Raw genomic sequence first — 27,962 nt, 5'->3', positions numbered from 1 at the left:
CCTACTGTTGACATCTTGTTATCTGAAGTTGTTATATGCTCCGCGATATGAAAGTCCTGCACAGTAAGTTTTAAGTCAAGGAATCCCCGCCACATCTAAGCCATTTGTTGTATTTCATTCTTTTGAAAGGCTTTGGTTCCTCTAAAGGTTTGAGCTGAAGCTAAGAAAGCCCCATGTGACTACAAGTGATAGACGTCAACAAAGTCTCCTACGTTCCTCTCTGGCCCTAGATACAGAGGTGAGGGCATATGTGGTTCTTCTTTTTCTCTGCCTTTCAGGTTCTTACAGAGAGAGAGAGAGTCTAGTTTCCTTTGGGAAAAGAGCGTAACCAGCTAAATAATTCATGAAATGTAGTTTCATGCAGACAGCCTAAATGAAAATGACAGGATTATAATTAAGGGCTTGAGAGTACAAGTTGATACTTGGGTTAAGAATGAATGATAAGTATTTACCCTTTCTGTCAAAAGGACATTTCATGTTGGTTTAGACTTGGATATAACAGTACACACACACACACACACACACACACACACACACACAGAGAGAGAGAGAGAGCACAGTAAATGATTCAGAGCATGGTGGCGTGTGCTGAGCTGAAGCCTTTGAAGGATGAGGAAGTGACAAAGACATCAAACAGTCTACCTGTCAGAGAGGTGGCTTTCACTTCCCTTTTAAAAGGGGTTTAATGCACTGAAAAGGTGTCTATTGTTCTTGGCCGATGGGGAGAAGGGGACAACACAACAGTTCCTGTGGGTCCACCAATCACTGACAATAATACTGACGCTTCACTAACCGGTCAGTATTTATCCTACAAAATCTACACAGTTTCAGAATTGTAGTATTGTTGCATTTACAACACCAGAAACGAGTTGGAAGGCTTGCTCTCCTTTCTCTCTCTCTCTCTCTCTCTCTCTCTCTCTCTCTCTCTCTCTCTCTCTCTCTCTCACTCTCTCTCTCACTCACTCACTCACTCACTCACTCACTCACTCACTCACTCACTCACTCACTCACTCACTCACTCACTCACTCACTCACACACACACACACACACACACACACACACACACACACACACACACACACACACACACACACACACACACACACACACACACACACACACACACACACACACACTCAAATCAAAGTGTATTTGTCATGTTGGCCGAATACAACAGGTGTAACTGTTACAGTGAAATGCTTATTTACAGGCTCTAACCAACAGTGCAGTTTTTAAGTAAAACAAAAGGTATTAGGTGAACAATAGAAAAGTAAAGAAATAAAACAACAGCAAATAAGAGAGTGAAAAATAACAGTAGCGAGGCTATATACAGTAGCAAGGCTACATACAGTAGCGAGGCTACATACAGTAGCGAGGCTATATACAGTAGCAAGGCTATATACAGTAGCCAGGCTATAACAGGAGCGAGGCTATATACAGAAGCAAGGCGATATACAGTAGCCAGGCTATAACAGGAGCGAGGCTATATACAGTAGCCAGGCGATATACAGTAGCCAGGCTATAACAGGAGCGAGGCTATATACAGTAGCCAGGCGATATACAGTAGCCAGGCTATAACAGGAGCGAGGCTATATACAGAAGCCAGACGATATACAGTAGCCAGGCTATAACAGGAGCGAGGCTATATACAGTAGCCAGGCGATATACAGTAGCCAGGCTATAACAGGAGCGAGGCTATATACAGTAGCCAGGCTATAACAGGAGCGAGGCTATATACAGTAGCCAGGCGATATACAGTAGCCAGGCTATAACAGGAGCGAGGCTATATACAGTAGCCAGGCTATAACAGGAGCGAGGCTATATACAGTAGCCAAGCTATATACAGTAGCCAGGCTATATACAGTAGCCAGGCTATGTACAGTAGCCAGCCTATATACAGTAGCCAGGCTATGTACAGTAGCCAGCCTATATACAGTAGCCAGGCTATAACAGTAGCCAGGCTATGTACAGTAGCCAGGCTATAACAGGAGCGAGGCTATATACAGTAGCCAAGCTATATACAGTAGCCAGGCTATATACAGTAGACAGGCTATAACAGGAGCGAGGCTATATACAGTAGCCAGGCTATATACAGTAGCCAGGCTATAACAGGAGCGAGGCTATATACAGTAGCCAGGCTATATACAGTAGCCAGGCTATATACAGTAGCCAGGCTATAACAGTAGCCAGGCTATGTACAGTAGCCAGCCTATATACAGTAGCCAGGCTATAACAGTAGCCAGCCTATATACAGTAGCCAAGCTATAACAGTAGCGAGGCTATATACAGTAGCCAGGCTATATACAGTAGCCAGGCTATGTACAGTAGCCAGGCTATAACAGTAGCAAGGCTATATACAGTAGCCAGGCTATATACAGTAGCCAGGCTATAACAGTAGCCAGGCTATGTACAGTAGCCAGGCTATGTACAGTAGCCAGGCTATATACAGTAGCCAGGCTATATACAGTAGCCAGGCTATAACAGTAGCCAGGCTATGTACAGTAGCCAGCCTATATACAGTAGCCAAGCTATAACAGTAGCGAGGCTATATACAGTAGCCAGGCTATATACAGTAGCCAGGCTATGTACAGTAGCCAGGCTATAACAGTAGCAAGGCTATATACAGTAGCCAGGCTATATACAGTAGCGAGGCTATATACAGTAGCAAGGCTATATACAGTAGCCAGGCTATGTACAGTAGCCAGCCTATATACAGTAGCGAGGCTATAACAGTAGCCAGGCTATATACAGTAGCCAGGCTATGTACAGTAGCCAGCCTATATACAGTAGCGAGGCTATAACAGTAGCCAGGCTATAACAGTAGCCAGGCTATGTACAGTAGCAAGGCTATAACAGTAGCCAGGCTATATACAGTAGCCAGGCTATAACAGTAGCCATGCTATGTACAGTAGCCAGCTTATATACAGTAGCCAGGCTATAACAGTAGCCAGGCTATGTACAGTAGCCAGGCTATAACAGTAGCCAGGCTATATACAGTAGCCAGGCTATAACAGTAGCAAGGCTATATACAGTAGCGAGGCTATATACAGTAGCAAGGCTATATACAGTAGCCAGGCTATGTACAGTAGCCAGGCTATAACAGTAGCCAGGCTATGTACAGTAGCCAGGCTATGTACAGTAGCCAGCCTATATACAGTAGCCAGGCTATAACAGTAGCCAGGCTATGTACAGTAGCCAGCCTATATACAGTAGCCAGGCTATATACAGTAGCCAGGCTATATACAGTAGCCAGGCTATATACAGTAGCCAGGCTATATACAGTAGCCAGGCTATATACAGTAGCCAGGCTATATACAGTAGCCAGGCTATAACAGTAGCCAGGCTATATACAGTAGCCAGGCTATATACAGTAGCCAGGCTATGTACAGTAGCCAGGCTATATACAGTAGCCAGGCTATATACAGTAGCCAGCCAGTACAGTAGCCAGGCTATGTACAGTAGCCAGCCTATATACAGTAGCCAAGCTATAACAGTAGCGAGGCTATATACAGTAGCCAGGCTATATACAGTAGCCAGGCTAAGTACAGTAGCCAGGCTAAATACAGTAGCCAGGCTATATACAGTAGCCAGGCTATGTACAGTAGCCAGCCTATATACAGTAGCCAGGCTATAACAGTAGCCAGGCTATAACAGTAGCCAGGCTATGTACAGTAGCCAGGCTATATACAGTAGCCAGGCTATAACAGTAGCCAGGCTATATACAGTAGCCAGGCTATAACAGTAGCCAGGCTATAACAGTAGTCAGGCTATGTACAGTAGCCAGCCTATATACAGTAGCCAAGCTATAAAAGTAGCGAGGCTATATACAGTAGCCAAGCTATAACAGTAGCGAGGCTATATACAGTAGCCAGGCTATATACAGTAGCCAGGCTATGTACAGCAGCCAGGCTAAATGCAGTAGCCAGGCTATATACAGTAGCCAGGCTATGTACAGTAGCCAGCCTATATACAGTAGCCAGGCTATATACAGTAGCAAGGCTATATACAGTAGCGAGGTTATATACAGTAGCGAGGCTATATACAGTAGAGAGGCTATATACAGTAGCGAGGCTATAACAGTAGCGAGGCTATATACAGTAGCGAGGCTATAACAGTAGCGAGGCTATACACAGTAGCGAGGCTATAACAGTAGCGAGGCTATATACAGTCGCGAGGCTATATACAGTGGCGAGGCTATATGCAGTAGCCAGGCTATGTACAGTAGCCAGGCTATGTACAGTAGCCAGGCTATATACAGTAGCCAGGCTATGTACAGTAACCAGCCTATATACAGTAGCCAGGCTATAACAGTAGCCAGGCTATATACAGTAGCCAGGCTATGTACAGTAGCGAGGCTATATACAGTGGCGAGGCTATAACAGTAGCCAGGCTATATACAGTAGCGAGACTATAACAGTAGCGAGCCTATAACAGTAGCGAGGCTATATACAGTAGCGAGGCTATATACAGTAACGAGGCTAAAACAGTAGCGAGGCTATATACAAGTGGCGAGTCTATATACAGTAGTGAGGCTATAACAGTAGTGAGGCTATAACAGTAGCGAGGCTATATACAGTAGCGAGGCTATAACAGTAGCGAGGCTATATATAGTAGCAAGGCTATATACAGTAGCCAGGCTATAACAGTAGCGATGCTATATACAGTAGCCAGGCTATATACAGTAGCCAGGCTATATACAGTAGCCAGGCTATAACTTTAGCGAGGCTATATACATTAGCCAGGCTATATACAGTAGCAAGACTATAACAGTAGCGAGGCTATATACAGTAGCGAGGCTATAACAGTAGCGAGGCTATGTACAGTAGCGAGGATATAACATTAGCGAGGCTATAACAGTAGCGAGGCTATAACATTAGCGAGGCTATAACAGTAGCGAGGCTATATACAGTAGAGAGGCTATATACAGTAGCGAGGCTATAACAGTAGCGAGGCTATATACAGTAGCGAGGCTATATACAGTAGCCAGGCTATAACAGTCGTGAGGCTATATACAGTAGAGAGGCTATAACAGTAGCCAGTTTATATACAGTAGCCAGGCTATAACTTTAGCGAGGCTATATACATTAGCCAGGCTATATACAGTAGCGAGACTATAACAGTAGCGAGGCTATATACAGTAGCGAGGCTATGTACAGTAGAGAGGCTATATACAGTACCGAGGCTATAACAGTAGCGAGGCTATATACAGTAGCGAGGCTATGTACAGTAGCGAGGATATAACATTAGCGAGGCTATAACAGTAGCGAGACTATAACAGTAGCGAGGCTATAACAGTATCGAGGCTATGTACAGTAGCGAGGATATAACAGTAGCGAGGCTATAACAGTAGCGAGGCTATGTACAGTAGCGAGGATATAACATTAGCGAGACTATAACAGTAGCGAGGCTATATACAGTAGCGAGGCTATATACAGTAGCGAGGCTATAGCAGGTACAGTAGCGAGGATATAACATTAGCGAGGCTATAACAGTAGCCAGGCTATAACAGTAGCAAGGCTATATACAGTAGCGAGGCTATAACAGTAGCCAGGCTATAACAGTAGCGAGGCTATGTACAGTAGCGAGGATATAACATTAGTGAGGCTATAACAGTAGCAAGGCTATATACAGTTGCGAGGCTATAACAGTAGCGAGGCTATATACAGTAGAGGCTATATACAGTGGCGAGGCTATATACAGTAGCGAGGTTATATACAGTAGCGAGGCTATACAGTATATAACAGTAGAGAGGCTATATACAGTAGCGAGGCTATAACAGTAGCGAGGCTATATACAGTAGCCAGGCTATATACAGTAGCCAGGCTATAACAGTAGCCAGGCTATATACAGTAGCCAGGCTATAACAGTAGCGAGGCTATATACAGTAGCGAGGCTATATACAGTAGCGAGGCTATATACAGTAGCGAGGCTATAACAGTAGCCAGGCTATAACAGTACAGCTATATACGAGGATATAACATTAGCGAGACTATAACAGTAGCGAGGCTATAACATTAGCGAGGCTATAACAGTAGCCAGGCTATATACAGTAGCCAGGCTATAACAGTAGCCAGGCTATGTACAGTAGCCAGCCTATATACAGTAGCCAGGCTATAACAGTAGCCAGGCTATGTACAGTAGCCAGCCTATATACAGTAGCCAGGCTATAACAGTAGCGAGGCTAATACAGTAGCCAGGCTATATACAGTAGCCAGGCTATAACAGTAGCCAGGCTATATACAGTAGCCAGGCTATATACAGTAGCCAGGCTATGTACAGTAGCCAGCCTATATACAGTAGCCAGGCTATATACAGTAGCAAGGCTATATACAGTAGCGAGGTTATATACAGTAGCGAGGCTATATACAGTAGAGAGGCTATATACAGTAGCGAGGCTATAACAGTAGCGAGGCTATATACAGTAGCGAGGCTATAACAGTAGCGAGGCTATAACAGTAGCGAGGCTATATACAGTAGCGAGGCTATAACAGTAGCGAGGCTATATACAGTGGCGAGGCTATATACAGTGGCGAGGCTATAACAGTAGCCAGGCTATATGCAGTAGCCAGGCTATGTACAGTAGCCAGGCTATATACAGTAGCCAGGCTATGTACAGTAGCCAGCCTATATACAGTAGCCAGGCTATAACAGTAGCCAGGCTATATACAGTAGCCAGGCTATGTACAGTAGCCAGGCTATATACAGTGGCGAGGCTATAACAGTAGCCAGGCTATATACAGTAGCGAGACTATAACAGTAGCGAGGCCTATAACAGTAGCGAGGCTATATACAGTAGCGAGGCTATATAGCCAGTAACAGAGGCTATAACAGTAGCGAGGCTATATACAAGTAGCCAGCTATATACAGTAGTGAGGCTATAACAGTAGTGAGGCTATAACAGTAGCGAGGCTATATACAGTAGCGAGGCTATAACAGTAGCCAGGCTATACAGTAGGCTATATACAGTAGCCAAGGCTATATACAGTAGCCAGGCTATAACAGTAGCGATGCTATATACAGTAGCCAGGCTATATACAGTAGCCAGGCTATATACAGTAGCCAGGCTATAACTTTAGCGAGGCTATATACAGTAGCCAGGCTATATACAGTAGCAAGCTATAACAGTAGCGAGGCTATATACAGTAGCGAGGCTATAACAGTAGCGAGGCTATGTACAGTAGCGAGGATATAACATTAGCGAGGCTATAACAGTAGCGAGGCTATAACAGTAGCGAGGCTATAACAGTAGCCAGGCTATATACAGTAGCCAGGCTATATACAGTAGCGAGGATATAACAGTAGCGAGGCTATATACAGTAGCCAGGCTATATACAGTAGCCAGGCTATAACAGTAGCCAGGCTATATACAGTAGAGAGGCTATAACAGTAGCCAGCCTAGTACAGTTATATACAGTAGCCAGGCTATAACTTTAGCGAGGCTATATACATTAGCCAGGCTATATACAGTAGCGAGACTATAACAGTAGCGAGGCTATATACAGTAGCGAGGCTATGTACAGTAGCGAGGATATAACATTAGCGAGGCTATAACAGTAGCGGGGCTATAACAGTCGTGAGGCTATATACAGTAGAGAGGCTATAACAGTAGCCAGTTTATATACAGTAGCCAGGCTATAACTTTAGCGAGGCTATAACAGTAGCGAGGCTATAACAGTAGCGAGGCTATGTACAGTAGCGAGACTATAACAGTAGCGGGGCTATATACAGTAGCGAGGCTATAACAGTAGCGAGGCTATGTACAGTAGCGAGGATATAACAGTAGCGAGGCTATAACAGTAGCGAGGCTATATACAGTTGCGAGGCTATAACAGTAGCGAGGCTATATACAGTAGCGAGGCTATATACAGTAGCGAGGTTATATACAGTAGCGAGGCTATATACAGTAGAGAGGCTATATACAGTAGCGAGGCTATATATAGTAGCAAGGCTATATACAGTAGCCAGGCTATAACAGTAGCGATGCTATATCATTTACATTTACATTTAAGTCATTTAGCAGACGCTCTTATACAGTAGCGAGGCTACAAATGGTGCATTCACCTTATGACATCCAGTGGGACAGTCACTATAACAATAGTGCATCTAAAACTTAGGGGTGGGGTGAGAGGGATTACTTAACCTATCCTAGGTATTCCTTAAAGGTGGGGTTTCAGGTGTCTCCGGAAGGTGGTGATTGACTATATACTGTCCTGGCTATAACAGTAGCCAGTTTGTTCCACTATAACAGCCAAGGAGCCGAACAGTTTTGACTGGGCTAGCGGGAGCTGTACTTCCTCAGTGGTAGGGAGGCGAGCAGGCCAGAGGTGGATGAACGCAGTGCCCTTGTTTGGGTGTAGGGCCTGATCAGAGCCTGGAGGTACTGAGGTGCCGTTATATACAGTAGCCAGGCTATATACAGTAGCCAGGCTATATACAGTAGCCAGGCTATAACTTTAGCGAGGCTATATACATTAGCCAGGCTATATACAGTAGCAAGACTATAACAGTAGCGAGGCTATATACAGTAGCGAGGCTATAACAGTAGCGAGGCTATGTACAGTAGCGAGGATATAACATTAGCGAGGCTATAACAGTAGCGAGGCTATAACATTAGCGAGGCTATAACAGTAGCGAGGCTATATACAGTAGAGAGGCTATATACAGTAGCGAGGCTATAACAGTAGCGAGGCTATATACAGTAGCGAGGCTATATACAGTAGCCAGGCTATAACAGTCGTGAGGCTATATACAGTAGAGAGGCTATAACAGTAGCCAGTTTATATACAGTAGCCAGGCTATAACTTTAGCGAGGCTATATACATTAGCCAGGCTATATACAGTAGCGAGACTATAACAGTAGCGAGGCTATATACAGTAGCGAGGCTATGTACAGTAGCGAGGATATAACATTAGCGAGGCTATAACAGTAGCGAGGCTATATACAGTAGCGAGGCTATGTACAGTAGCGAGGATATAACATTAGCGAGGCTATAACAGTAGCGAGACTATAACAGTAGCGAGGCTATAACAGTATCGAGGCTATGTACAGTAGCGAGGATATAACAGTAGCGAGGCTATAACAGTAGCGAGGCTATGTACAGTAGCGAGGATATAACATTAGCGAGACTATAACAGTAGCGAGGCTATATACAGTAGCGAGGCTATAACAGTAGCGAGGCTATGTACAGTAGCGAGGATATAACATTAGCGAGGCTATAACAGTAGCCAGGCTATAACAGTAGCAAGGCTATATACAGTAGCAAGGCTATAACAGTAGCCAGGCTATAACAGTAGCGAGGCTATGTACAGTAGCGAGGATATAACATTAGTGAGGCTATAACAGTAGCGAGGCTATATACAGTTGCGAGGCTATAACAGTAGCGAGGCTATATACAGTAGCGAGGCTATATACAGTAGCGAGGTTATATACAGTAGCGAGGCTATATACAGTAGAGAGGCTATATACAGTAGCGAGGCTATAACAGTAGCGAGGCTATATACAGTAGCCAGGCTATATACAGTAGCCAGGCTATAACAGTAGCCAGGCTATATACAGTAGCCAGGCTATAAGGCTATATACAGTAGCAGGCTATAACAGTAGCGAGGCTATGTACAGGATATAACATTAGCGAGACTATACAGTAGCCAGGCTATAACAGTAGCGAGGCTATATACAGTAGCGAGGCTATAACAGTAGCGAGGCTATGTACAGTAGCGAGGATATAACATTAGCGAGACTATAACAGTAGCGAGGCTATAACATTAGCGAGGCTATAACAGTAGCGAGGCTATAACAGTAGCGAGGCTATAACAGTAGCGAGGCTATGTACAGTAGCGAAGATATAACATTAGCGAGGCTATATACAGTGGCGAGGCTATAACAGTAGCCAGGCTATATACAGTAGCGAGGCTATATACAGTCGTGAGGCTATATACAGTAGAGAGGCTATATACAGTACCGAGGCTATAACAGTAGCGAGGCTATATACAGTAGCGAGGCTATATACAGTGGCGAGGCTATAACAGTAGCCAGGCTATATACAGTAGCCAGGCTATAACAGTAGCGAGGCTATATACAGTAGCGAGGCTATATACAGTAGCGAGGCTATGGACAGTAGCCAGGCTATATACAGTAGCCAGGCTATATACAGTAGCCAGGCTATATACAGTAGCCATGCTATAACAGTAGCGAGGCTATATACAGTAGCGAGGCTATATACAGTAGCGAGGCTATAACAGTAGCCAGGCTATATACAGTAGCAAGGCTATATACAGTAGCGAGGCTATAACATTAGCGAGGCTATATACGGTAGCCAGGCTATATACGGTAGCCAGGCTATAACAGTAGCCAGGCTATATACAGTAGCGAGGCTATAACAGTAGCGAGGCTATATACAGTAGCGAGACTATAACAGTAGCGAGGTTATATACAGTAGCAAGGCTATATACAGTCGCGAGGCTATATACAGTGGCGAGGCTATAACAGTAGCCAGGCTATATACAGTAGCGAGGCTATATACGGTAGCGAGGCTATATACGGTAGCCAGGCTATGTACAGTAGCCAGCCTATATACAGTAGCCAGGCTATAACAGTAGCCAGGCTATGTACAGTAGCCAGCCTATATACAGTAGCCAAGCTATAACAGTAGCGGAGGCTATATACAGTAGCCAGGCTATATACAGTAGCCAGGCTATGTACAGTAGCCAGGCTATAACAGTAGCCAGGCTATATACAGTAGCCAGGCTATATACAGTAGCGAGGCTATATACAGTAGCGAGGCTATATACAGTAGCCAGGCTATATACAGTAGCCAGGCTATATACAGTAGCGAGGCTATAACAGTAGCCAGGCTATATACAGTAGCCAGGCTATGTACAGTAGTCAGCCTATATACAGTAGCGAGGCTATAACAGTAGCCAGGCTATAACAGTAGCAAGGCTATATACAGTAGCGAGGCTATATACAGTAGCGAGGCTATAACAGTAGCCAGGCTATATACAGTAGCCAGGCTATAACAGTACAGCTATATACAGTAGCAGGCTATAACAGTAGCCAGGCTATATACAGTAGCCAGGCTATAACAGTAGCCAGGCTATGTACAGTAGCCAGCTATATACAGTAGCCAGGCTATAACAGTAGCCAGGCTATGTACAGTAGCCAGGCTATAACAGTAGCCAGGCTATATACAGTAGCCAGGCTATAACAGTAGCAAGGCTATATACAGTAGCCAGGCTATATACAGTAGCGAGGCTATATACAGTAGCAAGGCTATATACAGTAGCCAGGCTATATACAGTAGCCATGCTATGGACAGTAGCCAGCTTATATACAGTAGCCAGGCTATAACAGTAGCCAGGCTATGTACAGTAGCCAGGCTATATACAGTAGCCAGGCTATAACAGTAGCCAGGCTATATACAGTAGACAGGCTATAACAGTAGCCAGGCTATAACAGTAGCGAGGCTAAATACAGTAGCCAGGCTATATACAGTAGCCAGGCTATGTACAGTAGCCAGCCTATATACAGTAGCCAGGCTATAACAGTAGCCAGGCTATATACAGTAGCCAGGCTATGTACAGTAGCCAGGCTATATACAGTAGCCAGGCTATGTACAGTAGCCAGCCTATATACAGTAGCCAGGCTATAACAGTAGCCAGGCTATGTACAGTAGCCAGCCTATATACAGTAGCCAGGCTATAACAGTAGCCAGGCTATGTACAGTAGCCAGGCTATATACAGTAGCCAGGCTATAACAGTAGCGAGGCTAAATACAGTAGCCAGGCTATATACAGTAGCCAGGCTATAACAGTAGCCAGGCTATATACAGTAGCCAGGCTATATACAGTAGCCAGGCTAAGTACAGTAGCCAGGCTAAATACAGTAGCCAGGCTATATACAGTAGCCAGGCTATGTACAGTAGCCAGCCTATATACAGTAGCCAGGCTATAACAGTAGCCAGGCTATAACAGTAGCCAGGCTATGTACAGTAGCCAGGCTATATACAGTAGCCAGGCTATAACAGTAGCCAGGCTATAACAGTAGCCAGGCTATATACAGTAGCCAGGCTATAACAGTAGCCAGGCTATAACAGTAGCCAGGCTATGTACAGTAGCCAGCCTATATACAGTAGCCAAGCTATAAAAGTAGCGAGGCTATATACAGTAGCGAGGCTATAACAATAGCGAGGCTATATACGGTAGCCAGGCTATATACGGTACCCAGGCTATAACAGTAGCGAGGCTATATACAGTAGCCAGGCTATATACAGTAGCGAGGCTATATACAGTAGCCAGGCTATAACAGTAGCGAAGCTATAACAGTAGCCAGGCTATATACAGTAGCGAGGCTATAACAGTAGCGATGCTATATACAGTAGCCAGGCTATATACAGTAGCCAGGCTATATACAGTAGCCAGGCTATAACTTTAGCGAGGCTATATACATTAGCCAGGCTATATACAGTAGCAAGACTATAACAGTAGCGAGGCTATATACAGTAGCGAGGCTATAACAGTAGCGAGGCTATGTACAGTAGCGAGGATATAACATTAGCGAGGCTATAACAGTAGCGAGGCTATAACATTAGCGAGGCTATAACAGTAGCGAGGCTATATACAGTCGTGAGGCTATATACAGTAGAGAGGCTATATACAGTAGCGAGGCTATAACAGTAGCGAGGCTATATACAGTAGCGAGGCTATATACAGTAGCCAGGCTATAACAGTCGTGAGGCTATATACAGTAGAGAGGCTATAACAGTAGCCAGTTTATATACAGTAGCCAGGCTATAACTTTAGCGAGGCTATATACATTAGCCAGGCTATATACAGTAGCGAGACTATAACAGTAGCGAGGCTATATACAGTAGCGAGGCTATGTACAGTAGCGAGGATATAACATTAGCGAGGCTATAACAGTAGCGAGGCTATATACAGTAGCCAGGCTATAACAGTAGCGAGGCTATATACATTAGCCAGGCTATATACAGTAGCGAGACTATAACAGTAGCGAGGCTATATACAGTAGCGAGGCTATGTACAGTAGCGAGGATATAACATTAGCGAGGCTATAACAGTAGCGAGGCTATATACAGTAGCGAGGCTATGTACAGTAGCGAGGATATAACATTAGCGAGGCTATAACAGTAGCGAGACTATAACAGTAGCGAGGCTATAACATTAGCGAGACTATAACAGCAGCGAGGCTATATACAGTAGCGAGGCTATAACAGTAGCGAGGCTATGTACAGTAGCGAGGATATAACATTAGCGAGGCTATAACAGTAGCCAGGCTATAACAGTAGCAAGGCTATATACAGTAGCGAGGCTATAACAGTAGCCAGGCTATAACAGTAGCGAGGCTATGTACAGTAGCGAGGATATAACATTAGCGAGGCTATAACAGTAGCGAGGCTATATACAGTTGCGAGGCTATAACAGTAGCCAGGCTATATACAGTAGCGAGGCTATAACAGTAGCGATGCTATATACAGTAGCCAGGCTATATACAGTAGCCAGGCTATATACAGTAGCCAGGCTATAACTTTAGCGAGGCTATATACATTAGCCAGGCTATATACAGTAGCAAGACTATAACAGTAGCGAGGCTATATACAGTAGCGAGGCTATAACAGTAGCGAGGCTATGTACAGTAGCGAGGATATAACATTAGCGAGGCTATAACAGTAGCGAGGCTATAACATTAGCGAGGCTATAACAGTAGCGAGGCTATATACAGTCGTGAGGCTATATACAGTAGAGAGGCTATATACAGTAGCGAGGCTATAACAGTAGCGAGGCTATATACAGTAGCGAGGCTATATACAGTAGCCAGGCTATAACAGTCGTGAGGCTATATACAGTAGAGAGGCTATAACAGTAGCCAGTTTATATACAGTAGCCAGGCTATAACTTTAGCGAGGCTATATACATTAGCCAGGCTATATACAGTAGCGAGACTATAACAGTAGCGAGGCTATATACAGTAGCGAGGCTATGTACAGTAGCGAGGATATAACATTAGCGAGGCTATAACAGTAGCGAGGCTATATACAGTAGCCAGGCTATAACTTTAGCGAGGCTATATACATTAGCCAGGCTATATACAGTAGCGAGACTATAACAGTAGCGAGGCTATATACAGTAGCGAGGCTATGTACAGTAGCGAGGATATAACATTAGCGAGGCTATAACAGTAGCGAGGCTATATACAGTAGCGAGGCTATGTACAGTAGCGAGGATATAACATTAGCGAGGCTATAACAGTAGCGAGACTATAACAGTAGCGAGGCTATAACAGTATCGAGGCTATGTACAGTAGCGAGGATATAACAGTAGCGAGGCTATAACAGTAGCGAGGCTATGTACAGTAGCGAGGATATAACATTAGCGAGACTATAACAGTAGCGAGGCTATATACAGTAGCGAGGCTATAACAGTAGCGAGGCTATGTACAGTAGCGAGGATATAACATTAGCGAGGCTATAACAGTAGCCAGGCTATAACAGTAGCAAGGCTATATACAGTAGCGAGGCTATAACAGTAGCCAGGCTATAACAGTAGCGAGGCTATGTACAGTAGCGAGGATATAACATTAGCGAGGCTATAACAGTAGCGAGGCTATATACAGTTGCGAGGCTATAACAGTAGCGAGGCTATATACAGTAGCGAGGCTATATACAGTAGCGAGGTTATATACAGTAGCGAGGCTATATACAGTAGAGAGGCTATATACAGTAGCGAGGCTATAACAGTAGCGAGGCTATATACAGTAGCCAGGCTATATACAGTAGCCAGGCTATAACAGTAGCCAGGCTATATACAGTAGCCAGGCTATAACAGGAGCGAGGCTATATACAGTAGCCAGGCTATATACAGTAGCCAGGCTATAACAGTAGCGAGGCTATATACAGTAGCGAGGCTATATACAGTAGCGAGGCTATATACAGTAGTGAGGCTATAACAGTAGCGAGGCTATGTACAGTAGCGAGGATATAACATTAGCGAGACTATAACAGTAGCGAGGCTATAACATTAGCGAGGCTATAACAGTAGCGAGGCTATAACAGTAGCGAGGCTATAACAGTAGCGAGGCTATATACAGTAGCGAGGCTATATACAGTAACGAGGCTATAACATTAGAGAGGCTATATACAAGTGGCGAGGCTATATAAAGTAGTGAGGCTATTACAGTAGCGAGGCTATAACAGTAGCGAGGCTATATACAGTAGCGAGGCTATAACAGTAGTGAGGCTATAACAGTAGCAAGGCTATATACAGTAGCGAGCCTATAACAGTAGTGAGGCTATATACAGTAGCGAGGCTATATACAGTAACGAGGCTATAACAGTAGCGAGGCTATATACAAGTGGCGAGGCTATATACAGTAGTGAGGCTATTACAGTAGTGAGGCTATAACAGTAGCCAGGCTATATACAGTAGCCAGGCTATATACAGAAGCCAGGCTATAACTTTAGCGAGGCTATATACATTAGCCAAGCTATATACAGTAGCAAGACTATAACAGTAGCGAGGCTATATACAGTAGCGAGGCTATAACAGTAGCGAGGCTATGTACAGTAGCGAGGATATAACATTAGCGAGACTATAACAGTAGCGAGGCTATAACATTAGCGAGGCTATAACAGTAGCGAGGCTATAACAGTAGCGAGGCTATAACAGTAGCGAGGCTATATACAGTAGCGAGGCTATATACAGTAACGAGGCTATAACAGTAGCGAGGCTATATACAAGTGGCGAGGCTATATAAAGTAGTGAGGCTATTACAGTAGCGAGGCTATATACAGTAGCGAGGCTATATACAGTAGCGAGGTTATATACAGTAGTGAGGCTATAACAGTAGCGAGGCTATGTACAGTAGCGAGGATATAACATTAGCGAGACTATAACAGTAGCGAGGCTATAACATTAGCGAGGCTATAACAGTAGCGAGGCTATAACAGTAGCGAGGCTATAACAGTAGCGAGGCTATATACAGTAGCGAGGCTATATACAGTAGCAGGCTATAACAGTAGCGAGGCTATAACATTAGAGAGGCTATATACAAGTGGCGAGGCTATATAAAGTAGTGAGGCTATTACAGTAGCGAGGCTATAACAGTAGCGAGGCTATATACAGTAGCGAGGCTATAACAGTAGTGAGGCTATAACAGTAGCAAGGCTATATACAGTAGCGAGCCTATAACAGTAGTGAGGCTATATACAGTAGCGAGGCTATATACAGTAACGAGGCTATAACAGTAGCGAGGCTATATACAAGTGGCGAGGCTATATACAGTAGTGAGGCTATTACAGTAGTGAGGCTATAACAGTAGCCAGGCTATATACAGTAGCCAGGCTATATACAGAAGCCAGGCTATAACTTTAGCGAGGCTATATACATTAGCCAAGCTATATACAGTAGCAAGACTATAACAGTAGCGAGGCTATATACAGTAGCGAGGCTATAACAGTAGCGAGGCTATGTACAGTAGCGAGGATATAACATTAGCGAGACTATAACAGTAGCGAGGCTATAACATTAGCGAGGCTATAACAGTAGCGAGGCTATAACAGTAGCGAGGCTATAACAGTAGCGAGGCTATATACAGTAGCGAGGCTATATACAGTAACGAGGCTATAACAGTAGCGAGGCTATATACAAGTGGCGAGGCTATATAAAGTAGTGAGGCTATTACAGTAGCGAGGCTATATACAGTAGCGAGGCTATAACAGTAGTGAGGCTATAACAGTAGTGAGGCTATAACAGTAGCGAGGCTATATACAGTAGCGAGCCTATAACAGTAGTGAGGCTATATACAGTAGCGAGGCTATATACAGTAACGAGGCTATAACAGTAGCGAGGCTATATACAGTTGCGAGGCTATAACAGTAGCGAGGCTATATACAGTAGCGAGGCTATAACAGTAGCGAGGCTATGTACAGTAGCGAGGATATAACATTAGCGAGACTATAACAGTAGCGAGGCTATAACATTAGCGAGGCTATAACAGTAGCGAGGCTATAACAGTAGCGAGGCTATAACAGTAGCGAGGCTATATACAGTAGCGAGGCTATATACAGTAACGAGGCTATAACATTAGAGAGGCTATATACAAGTGGCGAGGCTATATAAAGTAGTGAGGCTATTACAGTAGCGAGGCTATAACAGTAGCGAGGCTATATACAGTAGCGAGGCTATAACAGTAGTGAGGCTATAACAGTAGCAAGGCTATATACAGTAGCGAGCCTATAACAGTAGTGAGGCTATATACAGTAGCGAGGCTATATACAGTAACGAGGCTATAACAGTAGCGAGGCTATATACAAGTGGCGAGGCTATATACAGTAGTGAGGCTATTACAGTAGTGAGGCTATAACAGTAGCCAGGCTATATACAGTAGCCAGGCTATATACAGAAGCCAGGCTATAACTTTAGCGAGGCTATATACATTAGCCAAGCTATATACAGTAGCAAGACTATAACAGTAGCGAGGCTATATACAGTAGCGAGGCTATAACAGTAGCGAGGCTATGTACAGTAGCGAGGATATAACATTAGCGAGACTATAACAGTAGCGAGGCTATAACATTAGCGAGGCTATAACAGTAGCGAGGCTATAACAGTAGCGAGGCTATAACAGTAGCGAGGCTATATACAGTAGCGAGGCTATATACAGTAACGAGGCTATAACAGTAGCGAGGCTATATACAAGTGGCGAGGCTATATAAAGTAGTGAGGCTATTACAGTAGCGAGGCTATATACAGTAGCGAGGCTATAACAGTAGTGAGGCTATAACAGTAGCAAGGCTATATACAGTAGCGAGCCTATAACAGTAGTGAGGCTATATACAGTAGCGAGGCTATATACAGTAACGAGGCTATAACAGTAGCGAGGCTATATACAAGTGGCGAGGCTATATACAGTAGTGAGGCTATTACAGTAGTGAGGCTATAACAGTAGCCAGGCTATATACAGTAGCCAGGCTATATACAGAAGCCAGGCTATAACTTTAGCGAGGCTATATACATTAGCCAGGCTATATACAGTAGCAAGACTATAACAGTAGCGAGGCTATATACAGTAGCGAGGCTATAACAGTAGCGAGGCTATGTACAGTAGCGAGGATATAACAGTAGCGAGGCTATGTACAGTAGCGAAGATATAACATTAGCGAGGCTATATACAGTGGCGAGGCTATAACAGTAGCCAGGCTATATACAGTAGCGAGGCTATATACAGTCGTGAGGCTATATACAGTAGAGAGGCTATATACAGTAGCGAGGCTATAACAGTCGCGAGGCTATATACAGTAGAGAGGCTATATACAGTAGCGAGGCTATAACAGTAGCGAGGCTATATACAGTAGCGAGGCTATATACGGTAGCGAGGCTATATGCGGTAGCGAGGCTATATACAGTAGCCAGGCTATATACAGTAGCCAGGCTATATACATTAGCGAGGCTATATACAGTAGCGAGGCTATATACAGTCGCGGGGCTATATAGAGTAGAGAGGCTATATACGGTAGCCAGGCTATATACAGTAGCCAGGCTATAACAGTAGCGAGGCTATATACAGTAGCCAGGCTATATACAGTAGCGAGGCTATATACAGTAGCCAGGCTATAACAGTAGCGATGCTATATACAGTAGCCAGGCTATATACAGTAGCCAGGCTATATACAGTAGCGAGACTATAACAGTAGCAAGGCTATATACAGTAGCGAGGCTATAACAGTAGCGAGGCTATGTACAGTAGCGAGGATATAACATTAGTGAGGCTATAACAGTAGCGAGGCTATAACAGTAGCGAGGCTATAACAGTAGCGAGGATATGTACAGTAGCGAGGATATAACATTAGCGAGACTATAACAGTAGCGAGGCTATATACAGTAGCGAGGATATAACATTAGCGAGGCTATAACAGTAGCCAGGCTATAACAGTAGCGAGGCTATATACAGTAGCGAGGCTATAACAGTAGCCAGGCTATATACAGTAGCCAGGCTATATACAGGCACCGGTTAGTCGGGCTGATTTAGGTAGTATGTACATGTAGGTATGGTTAAAGTGACTTTGCATATATGATAAACAGAGAGTAGCAGCAGCATAAAAGATGGGTTGGCGGGTGGTGGGTGGCGGGACACAGTGCTGATAGTCCGGGTAGCCATTGTGTGGGTGCACTCGTTAGTTGGGCTATTGAGGTAGTACGTACATGAATGTATAGTTAAAGTGACTATGCATACATGATAAACAGAGAGTAACAGCAGCGTAAAAGAGGGGTTGGGGGTGGCACACAATGCAAATAGTCCGGGTAACCATTTGATTACCTTTTCAGGAGTCTTATGGCTTGGGGGTAGAAACTGTTGAGAAGCCTTTTGGTCCTAGACTTGGCGCTCCGGTACAGCTTGCCATGCGGTAGTAGAGAGAACACTCTTTGACTGGGGTGGCTGGGGTCTTTGACAAGTTTTAGGGCCTTCCTCTGACACCTGGTGTAGAGGTCCTGGATAGCAAGCAGCTTAGTTCCAGTGATGTACTGGGCCGTACACACTACCCTCTGTAGTGCCTTGCAGTCGGGGCCTTGCAGTTGCCATACCAGGCAGTGATGCAACCAGTCAGGATGCTCTCAATGATGCAGCTGTAGAACCTTTTGAGGATCTGAGGACCCATGCCAAATACTTGTAGTTTCCTGAGGGGGAATAGGCTTTGTCGTGCCCTCTTCATGACTGTCTTGGTGTGTTTGGACCATTCTTGTTTGTTGATGATGTGGACACCAAGGAACTTGAAGCTCTCAACCTGCTCCACTACAGCCTCGTCGATGAGAATGGGGTCGTGCTCGCACCTCCTTTTCCTGTAGTCCACAATCATTGCCTTTGTCTTGGTTACGTTGAGCAATAGGTTGTTACCCGGACCGGCCAGGTCTCTGACCTCCTCCCTATAGGCTGTCTCGTCATTGTCGGTGATCAGGCCTATCACTGTTGTGTCGTCTGCAAACTTAATGATAGTGTTGGAGTCATGGGTGAACAGGGAGAACAGGAGGGGACTGAGCACGCTCCCCTGAGGGGCTCTAGTGTTGAGGATCAGCGTGCCAGATGTGTTGCCACCTACCCTCACCACCTGGGGGCGGCCCATCAGGAAGTCCAGGATCCAGTTGCAGAGGGAGGTGTTTAGTCCCAGGATCCTTAGCTTAGTGATGAGCTTTGAGGGTACTATGGTGTTGAACGCTGAGCTGTCGTCAATGAATAGCATTCTCACGTAGGTGTTCCTTTTGTCCAGGTGGGAAAGGGCAGTTGGGAGTGCAATAGAGATTGCATCATCTGTGGATCTGTTTGGGTGGTATGCAAATTGCAATAGAGATTGCGTCATCTGTGGATCTGTTTGGGTGGTATGCAAATTGGAGTGGGTCTAGGGTTTCTGGGATGATGGTGTTGATGTGATCTATTACCAGCCTTTCAAAGCAATTCATGGCTATGGATGTGAGTGCTACAGGTCTGTAGTCATTTAGGCAGGTTGTCTTAGTTTTCTTGGGCACAGGGACTATGGAAGTCTGCTTGAAACATATTGGTATTACGGACTTGGTCAGCACATGCCCGGAGCACACGTTCTGGTAATCCATCAGGCCGTCTGTTTAAAGGTCTTACTCACGTCGGCTACGGAGAGCGTGATTACACAGTCATCCAGAGCAGCTGATGCTCTCATGCATACCTTAGTGTTGCTTGCCTCGAAGCGAGCATAGAAGTGATTTAACTCATCTGGTAGGCTTGTGTCACTGGGCAGCTCGCGGCTGTGCTTCCCTTTGTAGACTGTAATAGTTTGCAAGCCCTGCCTCATAAGGCGAGCGTTGGAGCCGGTGTATTACGATTCAATCTTAGCCCTGTATTGCCGCTTTGCCTGTTTGATGGTTCGTCGGAGGGCATAGCAGGATTTCTTATAAGCTTCCGGGTTAGAGTCCCGCACCTTGAAAGCGGCAGCTCTACCCTTTAGCTTAGTGGGAATATTGCCTGTAATCCATGGCTTCTGGTTGGGGTATGTACGTACAGTCACTGTGGGGATGATGTCCTCGATGCACTTATTGATAAAGCCAGTTACTGATGTGGTGTACTCAATGCCATCTGAAGAATCCCGGAACATGTTCCAGTCTGTGATAGCAAAACAGTCTTGTAGTTTAGCATCTGCTTCATTTGACCACTTTTTTATAGACCGAGTCACTGGTGCTTCCTGCTTTAATTTTTGCTTGTAAACATGAATCAGGAGGATAGAATTGTGGTCAGATTTACCAAATGGAGGGCGAGGGAGAGTTTTGTACGCGTCTCTGTGCGTGGAGTACAGAATTGTTTCCCCTCTGGTTGCACATTTAACATGCTGATAGAAATGAGGTAAAACTGATTTAAGTTTCCCTGCATTCAAGTTTTTAGCCGCTAGGAGCGCCACCTCTGGGTGAACGGTTTCCTGTTTAATTATTTCCTTATACAATTGACTGAGTGCGGTCTTAGTGCCAGCATCCGTCTGTGGTGGAAAATAAACAGCCACTAAAAGTATAGATGAAAACTCTCTTGGCAAATAGTGTGGTCTCCAGTTATTAAGATTCTCTACTTCAAGTGAGCAAAATCTAGAGACCTCCTTAGATTTTGTGCACCAGCTGTTGTTTACAAATATGCACAGACCGCCCCCTCTCGTCTTACTGTGTGTGCTGTTCTATCTAGCCAGTGCGGCGTATATCCCACTAGCTGAATATCCATGTCGTCATTCAGCCACGATTCAGTGAAACATAAGAAATTACAGTTTTTGATGTCCCGTTGGTGGGATATTTGTGATTGTACCTCGTCTAATTTATTGTCCAATGATGGCACTTTGGCGAGTAATATTGACGGTATCGGCACCTTTCCCACTCGCTTTCTGCAGATCCTTACGGTCTCTTCTTCTTGCCAATAACTGGGTTGTTGGCCTTGTCGGGTGTCTGGCGTATGTCCTGTGTGTCCTGCTTATTGAAGAAAAATGTTAGTCTAATCCGAGGTGGGTGATCGCTGTCCTGATACCCAGAAGCTCTTTTCTCTGTAATATACGGTGGCAGAAACACATAATAATAGTACAATTGGTTGGGCGCCCGTAAAACTGATGCCATTTCTTCCGGTGCCATTTTACACACACACACACACACACACACACACACACACACACACACACACACACACACACACACACACACACACACACACACACACACACACACACACACGCACACGCACACGCACACGCACACGCACGCACACGCACACACACACAGGTAGTAGGTAATGAGGTATAGCTTTTCTCCATGTCGTTCCTGCTGTCTGTTCCGGTGTTGTGGCATTGACTTGACTGCAGTGCTTTGCTCTAAGGACAGAGGAACAGTGTCGACCACTTGTTCATTACAAGGTGTGTTGTGTTGTATTGTGTTGCCGTACACACTGTGACAGCAAGGTGTGGCAGGCAGTGTACAGTACGGTACTCACTGTGCCTGCCTCTCACACAGACAGACACACCAGGTCTGGCCCCGGAGTGATATCAGCATCACACACAGGGGCCCAGGCCCCTCCTCGGTCTCACACAACCCCTAGTTACTGTTGCTGAACACTACCAAGATGCCACGTGAACACTGCGTTATTAACATCAGACTATACAGTACAGTCTGTGTGTGTTGCTGTGTTTGGTGAACTCAATGTGTGTGTACTGTATGTGTTTGGTGAACTCAATGTGTGTGTATTGTATGTGTTTGGTGAACTCAATGTGTGTGTACTGTATGTGTTTGGTGAACTCAATGTGTGTGTACTGTATGTGTTTGTTTGATGTTGGGTATTTTCTTTCTTTCATTTTGAAAGACTAGTTCATATATTGGGATTGACCATATGTTTTGACCATATGTTTTGCTGCAATTGGAATGTAGAGCACTGATGTTTTTCAGAGAATTTCAGGACATGCCACTTTTAAAATATATTTCCTTAAAATCCTTCTTTCTGCGGTGGCCTATTTCCCCAGCGCTAAAACCTTTGAGGATGTTTCCAGCTGTTCAGAAGTCTTAGTTATGAGTCTGATCCTTCTCATATAGAAATATCAATATCTACCTGTGAATAGAGTACATCTGTGGATCCTTACCAGCTATTCTTGAAACACTTTAAAGTGAATTGTCATTAGAGACAGTCCTTCTACGAGACACAGGACGGAGAATCCTTTCTTCCTGTCTTTGGGTCAACCAGCACAAAGCCCATTAGTTGAAGCAGCTGAGACCAGCCACTATAGACTAATAGAGAAATGGGGATGGGGCTGGGGCTGGGGTGAGAGAACCATGTCTAGTATATACCAAGACCCTTAAGACCCCGTCCTCAAGGCAGGGGCCTGGGCTGAGTGCTCAGAGGACCGTAGCTCAATGCTCTCACTGTAAAGATGAGAAGAACAGGGCATGGTCCAACAGCAGATATGGGGATATTCCTGCTAACAAGCACTAGGATTACCATGAAATATTAAAGGAAAACTCCACTCAAAAAATATTTTTTTGTATATTTACATTCGTCCGCTGTTGATACAGTCCCACATTATATTGCATGTCAGCAGTCAAGTGTTCAATATATTAGACTTTCAAGAAGCAAAGTGTCACTTGCCACATCATCATGGCGATGTGCTTTTGTATCATCTGTAGTAACAGTGGACTAATGAAAAAAATACCAAAAGTCAATTGGGTGGATTTTTCCTATAAAAGGGGGGAGATCCTGAGCTGAGCTGAGGGTGGCCATTGTAGGGCTGAATAAAGTGCATTTAAGTCCTTTACTTCCTTCTTTCTCTCTGAAAGCTTTAGGCTCTTGGCTCCATAATGGACATCTGAGTCCCCTGGGGGAGTCTAGACGTTGGTGGGAAATCTAAATGAGCGGGAAAGCCACTAGCATCCTGGTAAACACTATATAGGATGGAAAAATGGAGCTGGTGAGAGAATAGAAGTAGGAGAGTAGGAGGAGAAAAACAACATGTCTCGGCCCAGACGCTCCATCTTCTTCCCAATTCCCTTTCTGTTTCCATTTTCATGGGTAATTGAGGGCTGGAGATCCCTGGAAAGGAGACATGGGGATTATTTGATGCTAAAATGCCTTCAAATTCTCATCTTATTTTCTCCATTCTACCTTTTTTCTAATCCCTAAAACCCCAAGTGCCCTGCGTCTTAGCTTCAGTCCGTGATGCACTCTCTCTCCCCCTCTGCCTGTCTCTTTCCCCCTCCTCCTTCCCTCCATCTTTCTCTCTGTCTCTCCTTTTGCTCCCTCCCTTTCTCTCTTCGCTCCTTCTCTCTCTCTCCTTCCCCTCAGTTATTTATGAGGAGGACTTGAAATAGACTTCAGTATTTGATAAAAGCGTGATCCTTAATCCGAGTTGCCTGAGAAGTGCATTTCATTTTTATTTCCCATCAGAGATTGATGGAGGAGTGGGGGCGCTTACCCACCGTGATTGCTAATGTAAATCCATTGAGTCTGGTGGACATGTAAAAAAGATATGGATGAGTTGTATGTTAATGCCCACAATAATAGATTGTGTGTACACAGTGCTGGAGAGGCTCTCTTGTGATCTAGCAATAACAAAAGAACAAAGTAGTGAGAAATGCATTACTTATGCATGAGCTATATTTGACTGAATATTTGGAGTTCCTAAAATAACCTTCTGGTGTTTTACATTTCAACGATCAATTCCTCATTTTTAAAAGAAGACAAAAGGGGTAAGACAAAAAAACAGTTGATAAATTTAAGATGACAGTAATGCCATATGAACGAGGCCCCTTGTGTACGCAATTCGCTCAGAGCCAGCTGCAAACTGCAAATTTAACTCAGCCTCCTTATGTGGCAATTACTGATGGGTAACATAACCTGAATATATCTCTTCTGTTCATTACCACAATGTTCTCTATGGCTGGCAAATGTTCTTTAGGATCCTACAACAAATGAGCTCATCCCCCAGGACGTATTTTATTGGATGATCCAGCAGTGGAGGAAGCCGCAGAAACACTCCAGCTCTCCGCAGTCTGCCCTGGTTGCCACAGGGTTAATATTAAAAGCGTTAGCGCCCAGTCGTGTATTGATGATATGTTTAGAAATTTGCTGAGGCAGGCTCATTGTTACAAAGCTGTCTAAAAGATAGGCGAGCCTCCTCCCTCCCTTCCCTCCCCTTAACAGCCGCCAGATGGAGAACACACAAAAGCGTGTCTCTCGGCACCCACACCCACACCCACAACACAGAGCTTCGTTCTCACTCCTAACCAAATTCTTCTTTCATATGCCATACCTACTGCATATGACTACCAACTACAATTTGGTCCATCTGAACCCCCTTGGTTTTTCTTGACCATTCTATTTCTGGTTGATCCTATAGCTGAAACAATATTGGCACACGCACTGGACACACACACACGCATACACACAACCTTTGCAGAAAAGTAGAAAAGAGTGAGAACAAGCTGAAGCTCCTAGTTCCCCTTGGCATACTTTCAGTACATTCAGTCTTTATTGGTGCTCCCTGCAGTGTTTTCTCTCTGCTCTTCATACAGCTGAAGCTGCCATAACTTAAGTACATCGTCTCAGTCAGTCAGAAAGTGAAAAGAGGAGAGTGATCTTCTCACTCCCGCCTCAGATAGCCCGCCACCATCAATAGCATCATCATCAACAGAAAACCCTCTTCCCTCCCCCCCACCCTGCCGCTCTATCCATCACCAACCCCCACCACCTCCATCCCCCACCCTGGGATGCTGAATTTTACAGTACCGTCTGTGAGATCCCGATTTGTTCGGCGCGCAGCACAGCACAGCACCCCTCTATGCAGAGGAACACGGCTCCAGTGGAGGAATGCTGGAGGCAGCTGTCAGGCGCAGGCTGCTCCTGCTGTAGTTGAGACTCCGCGCTGTACTGACTGATTCCACATTCACCAATAAGAGACAGCACAAACCAAAGAGTGAGAGAAAATCGAGTGGGAGAGGGAGTAGAGAGAGAGCAAGGGAGAGAGGGAGAGAGAGAGAGCAGGATAGAGTGAGAGAAGGAGAGAGAGAGAGAGAGAGAGAGAGAGAGAGAGAGAGAGAGAGAGAGAGAGAGAGAGAGAGAGAGAGAGAGAGAGAGAGAGAGAGAGAGAGAGAGAGAGAGAAAGTGAGTGGCGTGGAGAGGCAAGAGTATCAAAAGAAAAAGGTTAGAACACCTCCCAAGCTTTCCTCTCTCTCTGTCTGCTTCTTCTCTGTGAGGCTGAAAGAAGAGGAAAAAGGCGGCTTTTGAAAATTGAAGGGCAGAGGAAGAAGAGAAGAGGGGAAAGCTAGTCGAGCCCCATTGAACAGTTGAGAGGGAGGGCTGCCCCAGTGGAAGAGGGACCAGTAAAGCACTTGTTCCAAACGGTCGGACTCGCCTCTCTTCCTGACGCTCAAACTGGCTGGACTTGTCCCGCTGCTCAACCCCACACTCTCCGCCGTGCCTGCACCCTCACCTGTCCCACATCCGAAATGATGATGTATTTTTGGGTAAGTACTGTACCACAGAGTTGCTCTCTTTTTGTTGACCTTTGTGTTGCCTCAAACGGCAGAGGGAGTTAGAGTGTGTGTGTGTGTGTGTGTGTGTGTGTGTGTGTGTGTGTGTGTGTGTGTGTGTGTGTGTGTGTGTGTGTGTGTGTGTGTGTGTGTGTGTGTGTGTGTGTGTGTGTGTGTGTGTGTGTGTGTGTGTGTGTGTGTGTGTGTGTGTGTGTGTGTGTGTGTGTCAGGAACATTGTAAAACTACCCGGTCGGTGGTGATTTCATGACTGCAGTTTTGTCGCAGTTGGTCAAATTGTGTTTGCACACATCTACAATTGTTCCATTTCACTTCAGTTGTGATCGGGGTGTGTGTCCCACCTCCCAAATGCATGAACAGAGCTGATGATTATTCAACTTTCATGTGTTGTTTTATTGATGGGAGAGCACTGGGTTGTTTAACCATATTCTATAGAAGCATGCCACTTACCTCCCTTTTCACCTGAGATTTATTCAACCTCCTCACCAAAGATTTATTTAACTGAATGTTATTTTCACCTTACCATATTTCTCCCTCCGTTCACATTCTGCAGACATAGTTTACAATTAAACCAACCGGCCTGTATGGACCATTTGAAGCTATATCTGTTTGTTTTGACCAGTTCCTCAAACTGTTGCTGCTACATTTTCAGGGGCCACATTTTGGATTCACTGTTTGTGGATATCTTCTTTGAACGTATTTTAAAGGGGCTTTATTTCCCATTTTATCACCCATAGCTTAGTCCTTTTATTCCACTCCAAAACAGTTTGACCATAAATAAGTTGTGTAAAAGATACAGTAAGAGTGTGTACAGTGCTTTATCCAGAGGTGCTAATTAATTGTGTATGAGATCATTGGTAATTAGTCAGATCAGTTGTGTCTGCTGTGTGGTTTTCCATTCCCTCCCCACCACAACCATCCCCACTCAATACCCTCTGCTATTCCTCCCTTTTACATTGAGATGTCTACAGTAATGCAGATTGCAGCTTCTTGCAATCCATATTAATTTACAGACATACATTTTTTCACAACCATCCTTACCAAGACACAGTAAACTAGAGGATTACTAAAAAATACTTTCCCTCCAATCTTTTGCATTCTGATCATAAAGCTATTGAACTGTGGGTTGCATCTGTAGCATAGTGGGAACGCAGGGCGTGCTTGTGGCTATCGATTGTCAGTTTTGGATTTCAATGAGGGGAGAATCGGCTGTGGAGGAAGATACTCGACTCTACCAGCCTCCAGTTCAGTCCACTCTGAGCCTCAGAATTATTTGTTATTTTCCATGAAAGCAACAGCCAAGTGTATGAATAATACAGAATGTTATATATCAAAAACATGACATAAAGTGGAGCCCTAGCTGCTCCCCTACTCCCTCTATAGTACTGCAGTTTAGGCAGAGTAAAACTGTCCGACACAGGCCTACCC

At 44.8% G+C, this 27,962-nt stretch overlaps 1 protein-coding gene across 6 annotated transcripts in view; it reads left to right on the top strand.

Annotated features, from left to right (window-relative positions):
• LOC124015975 (RNA binding protein fox-1 homolog 3-like) overlaps positions 1 to 27,962 on the top strand; it is a 459,039-nt gene that overhangs the window by 286,267 nt on the left and 144,810 nt on the right. The window contains exon 2 of one of the 6 annotated variants that reach the window (XM_046331484.1): positions 26,248 to 26,509. The exons of 4 other annotated variants lie outside the window; for them this stretch is intronic. In XM_046331484.1, coding sequence (XP_046187440.1) covers positions 26,492 to 26,509 — 18 coding nt within the window. In that variant the 5' untranslated portion in view covers positions 26,248 to 26,491. Of the gene's footprint in view, positions 1 to 129; positions 239 to 26,247; positions 26,510 to 27,962 lie in introns of all 6 variants that reach the window. One more of the 6 variants, XM_046331485.1, reaches the window with a different exon arrangement.

Source organism: Oncorhynchus gorbuscha, linkage group LG26 (assembly GCF_021184085.1).
Source record: "Oncorhynchus gorbuscha isolate QuinsamMale2020 ecotype Even-year linkage group LG26, OgorEven_v1.0, whole genome shotgun sequence".
In the NCBI taxonomy this organism is placed as follows: domain Eukaryota; kingdom Metazoa; phylum Chordata; class Actinopteri; order Salmoniformes; family Salmonidae; genus Oncorhynchus; species Oncorhynchus gorbuscha.
This window is presented reverse-complemented; position numbering and strand designations above follow the sequence as displayed.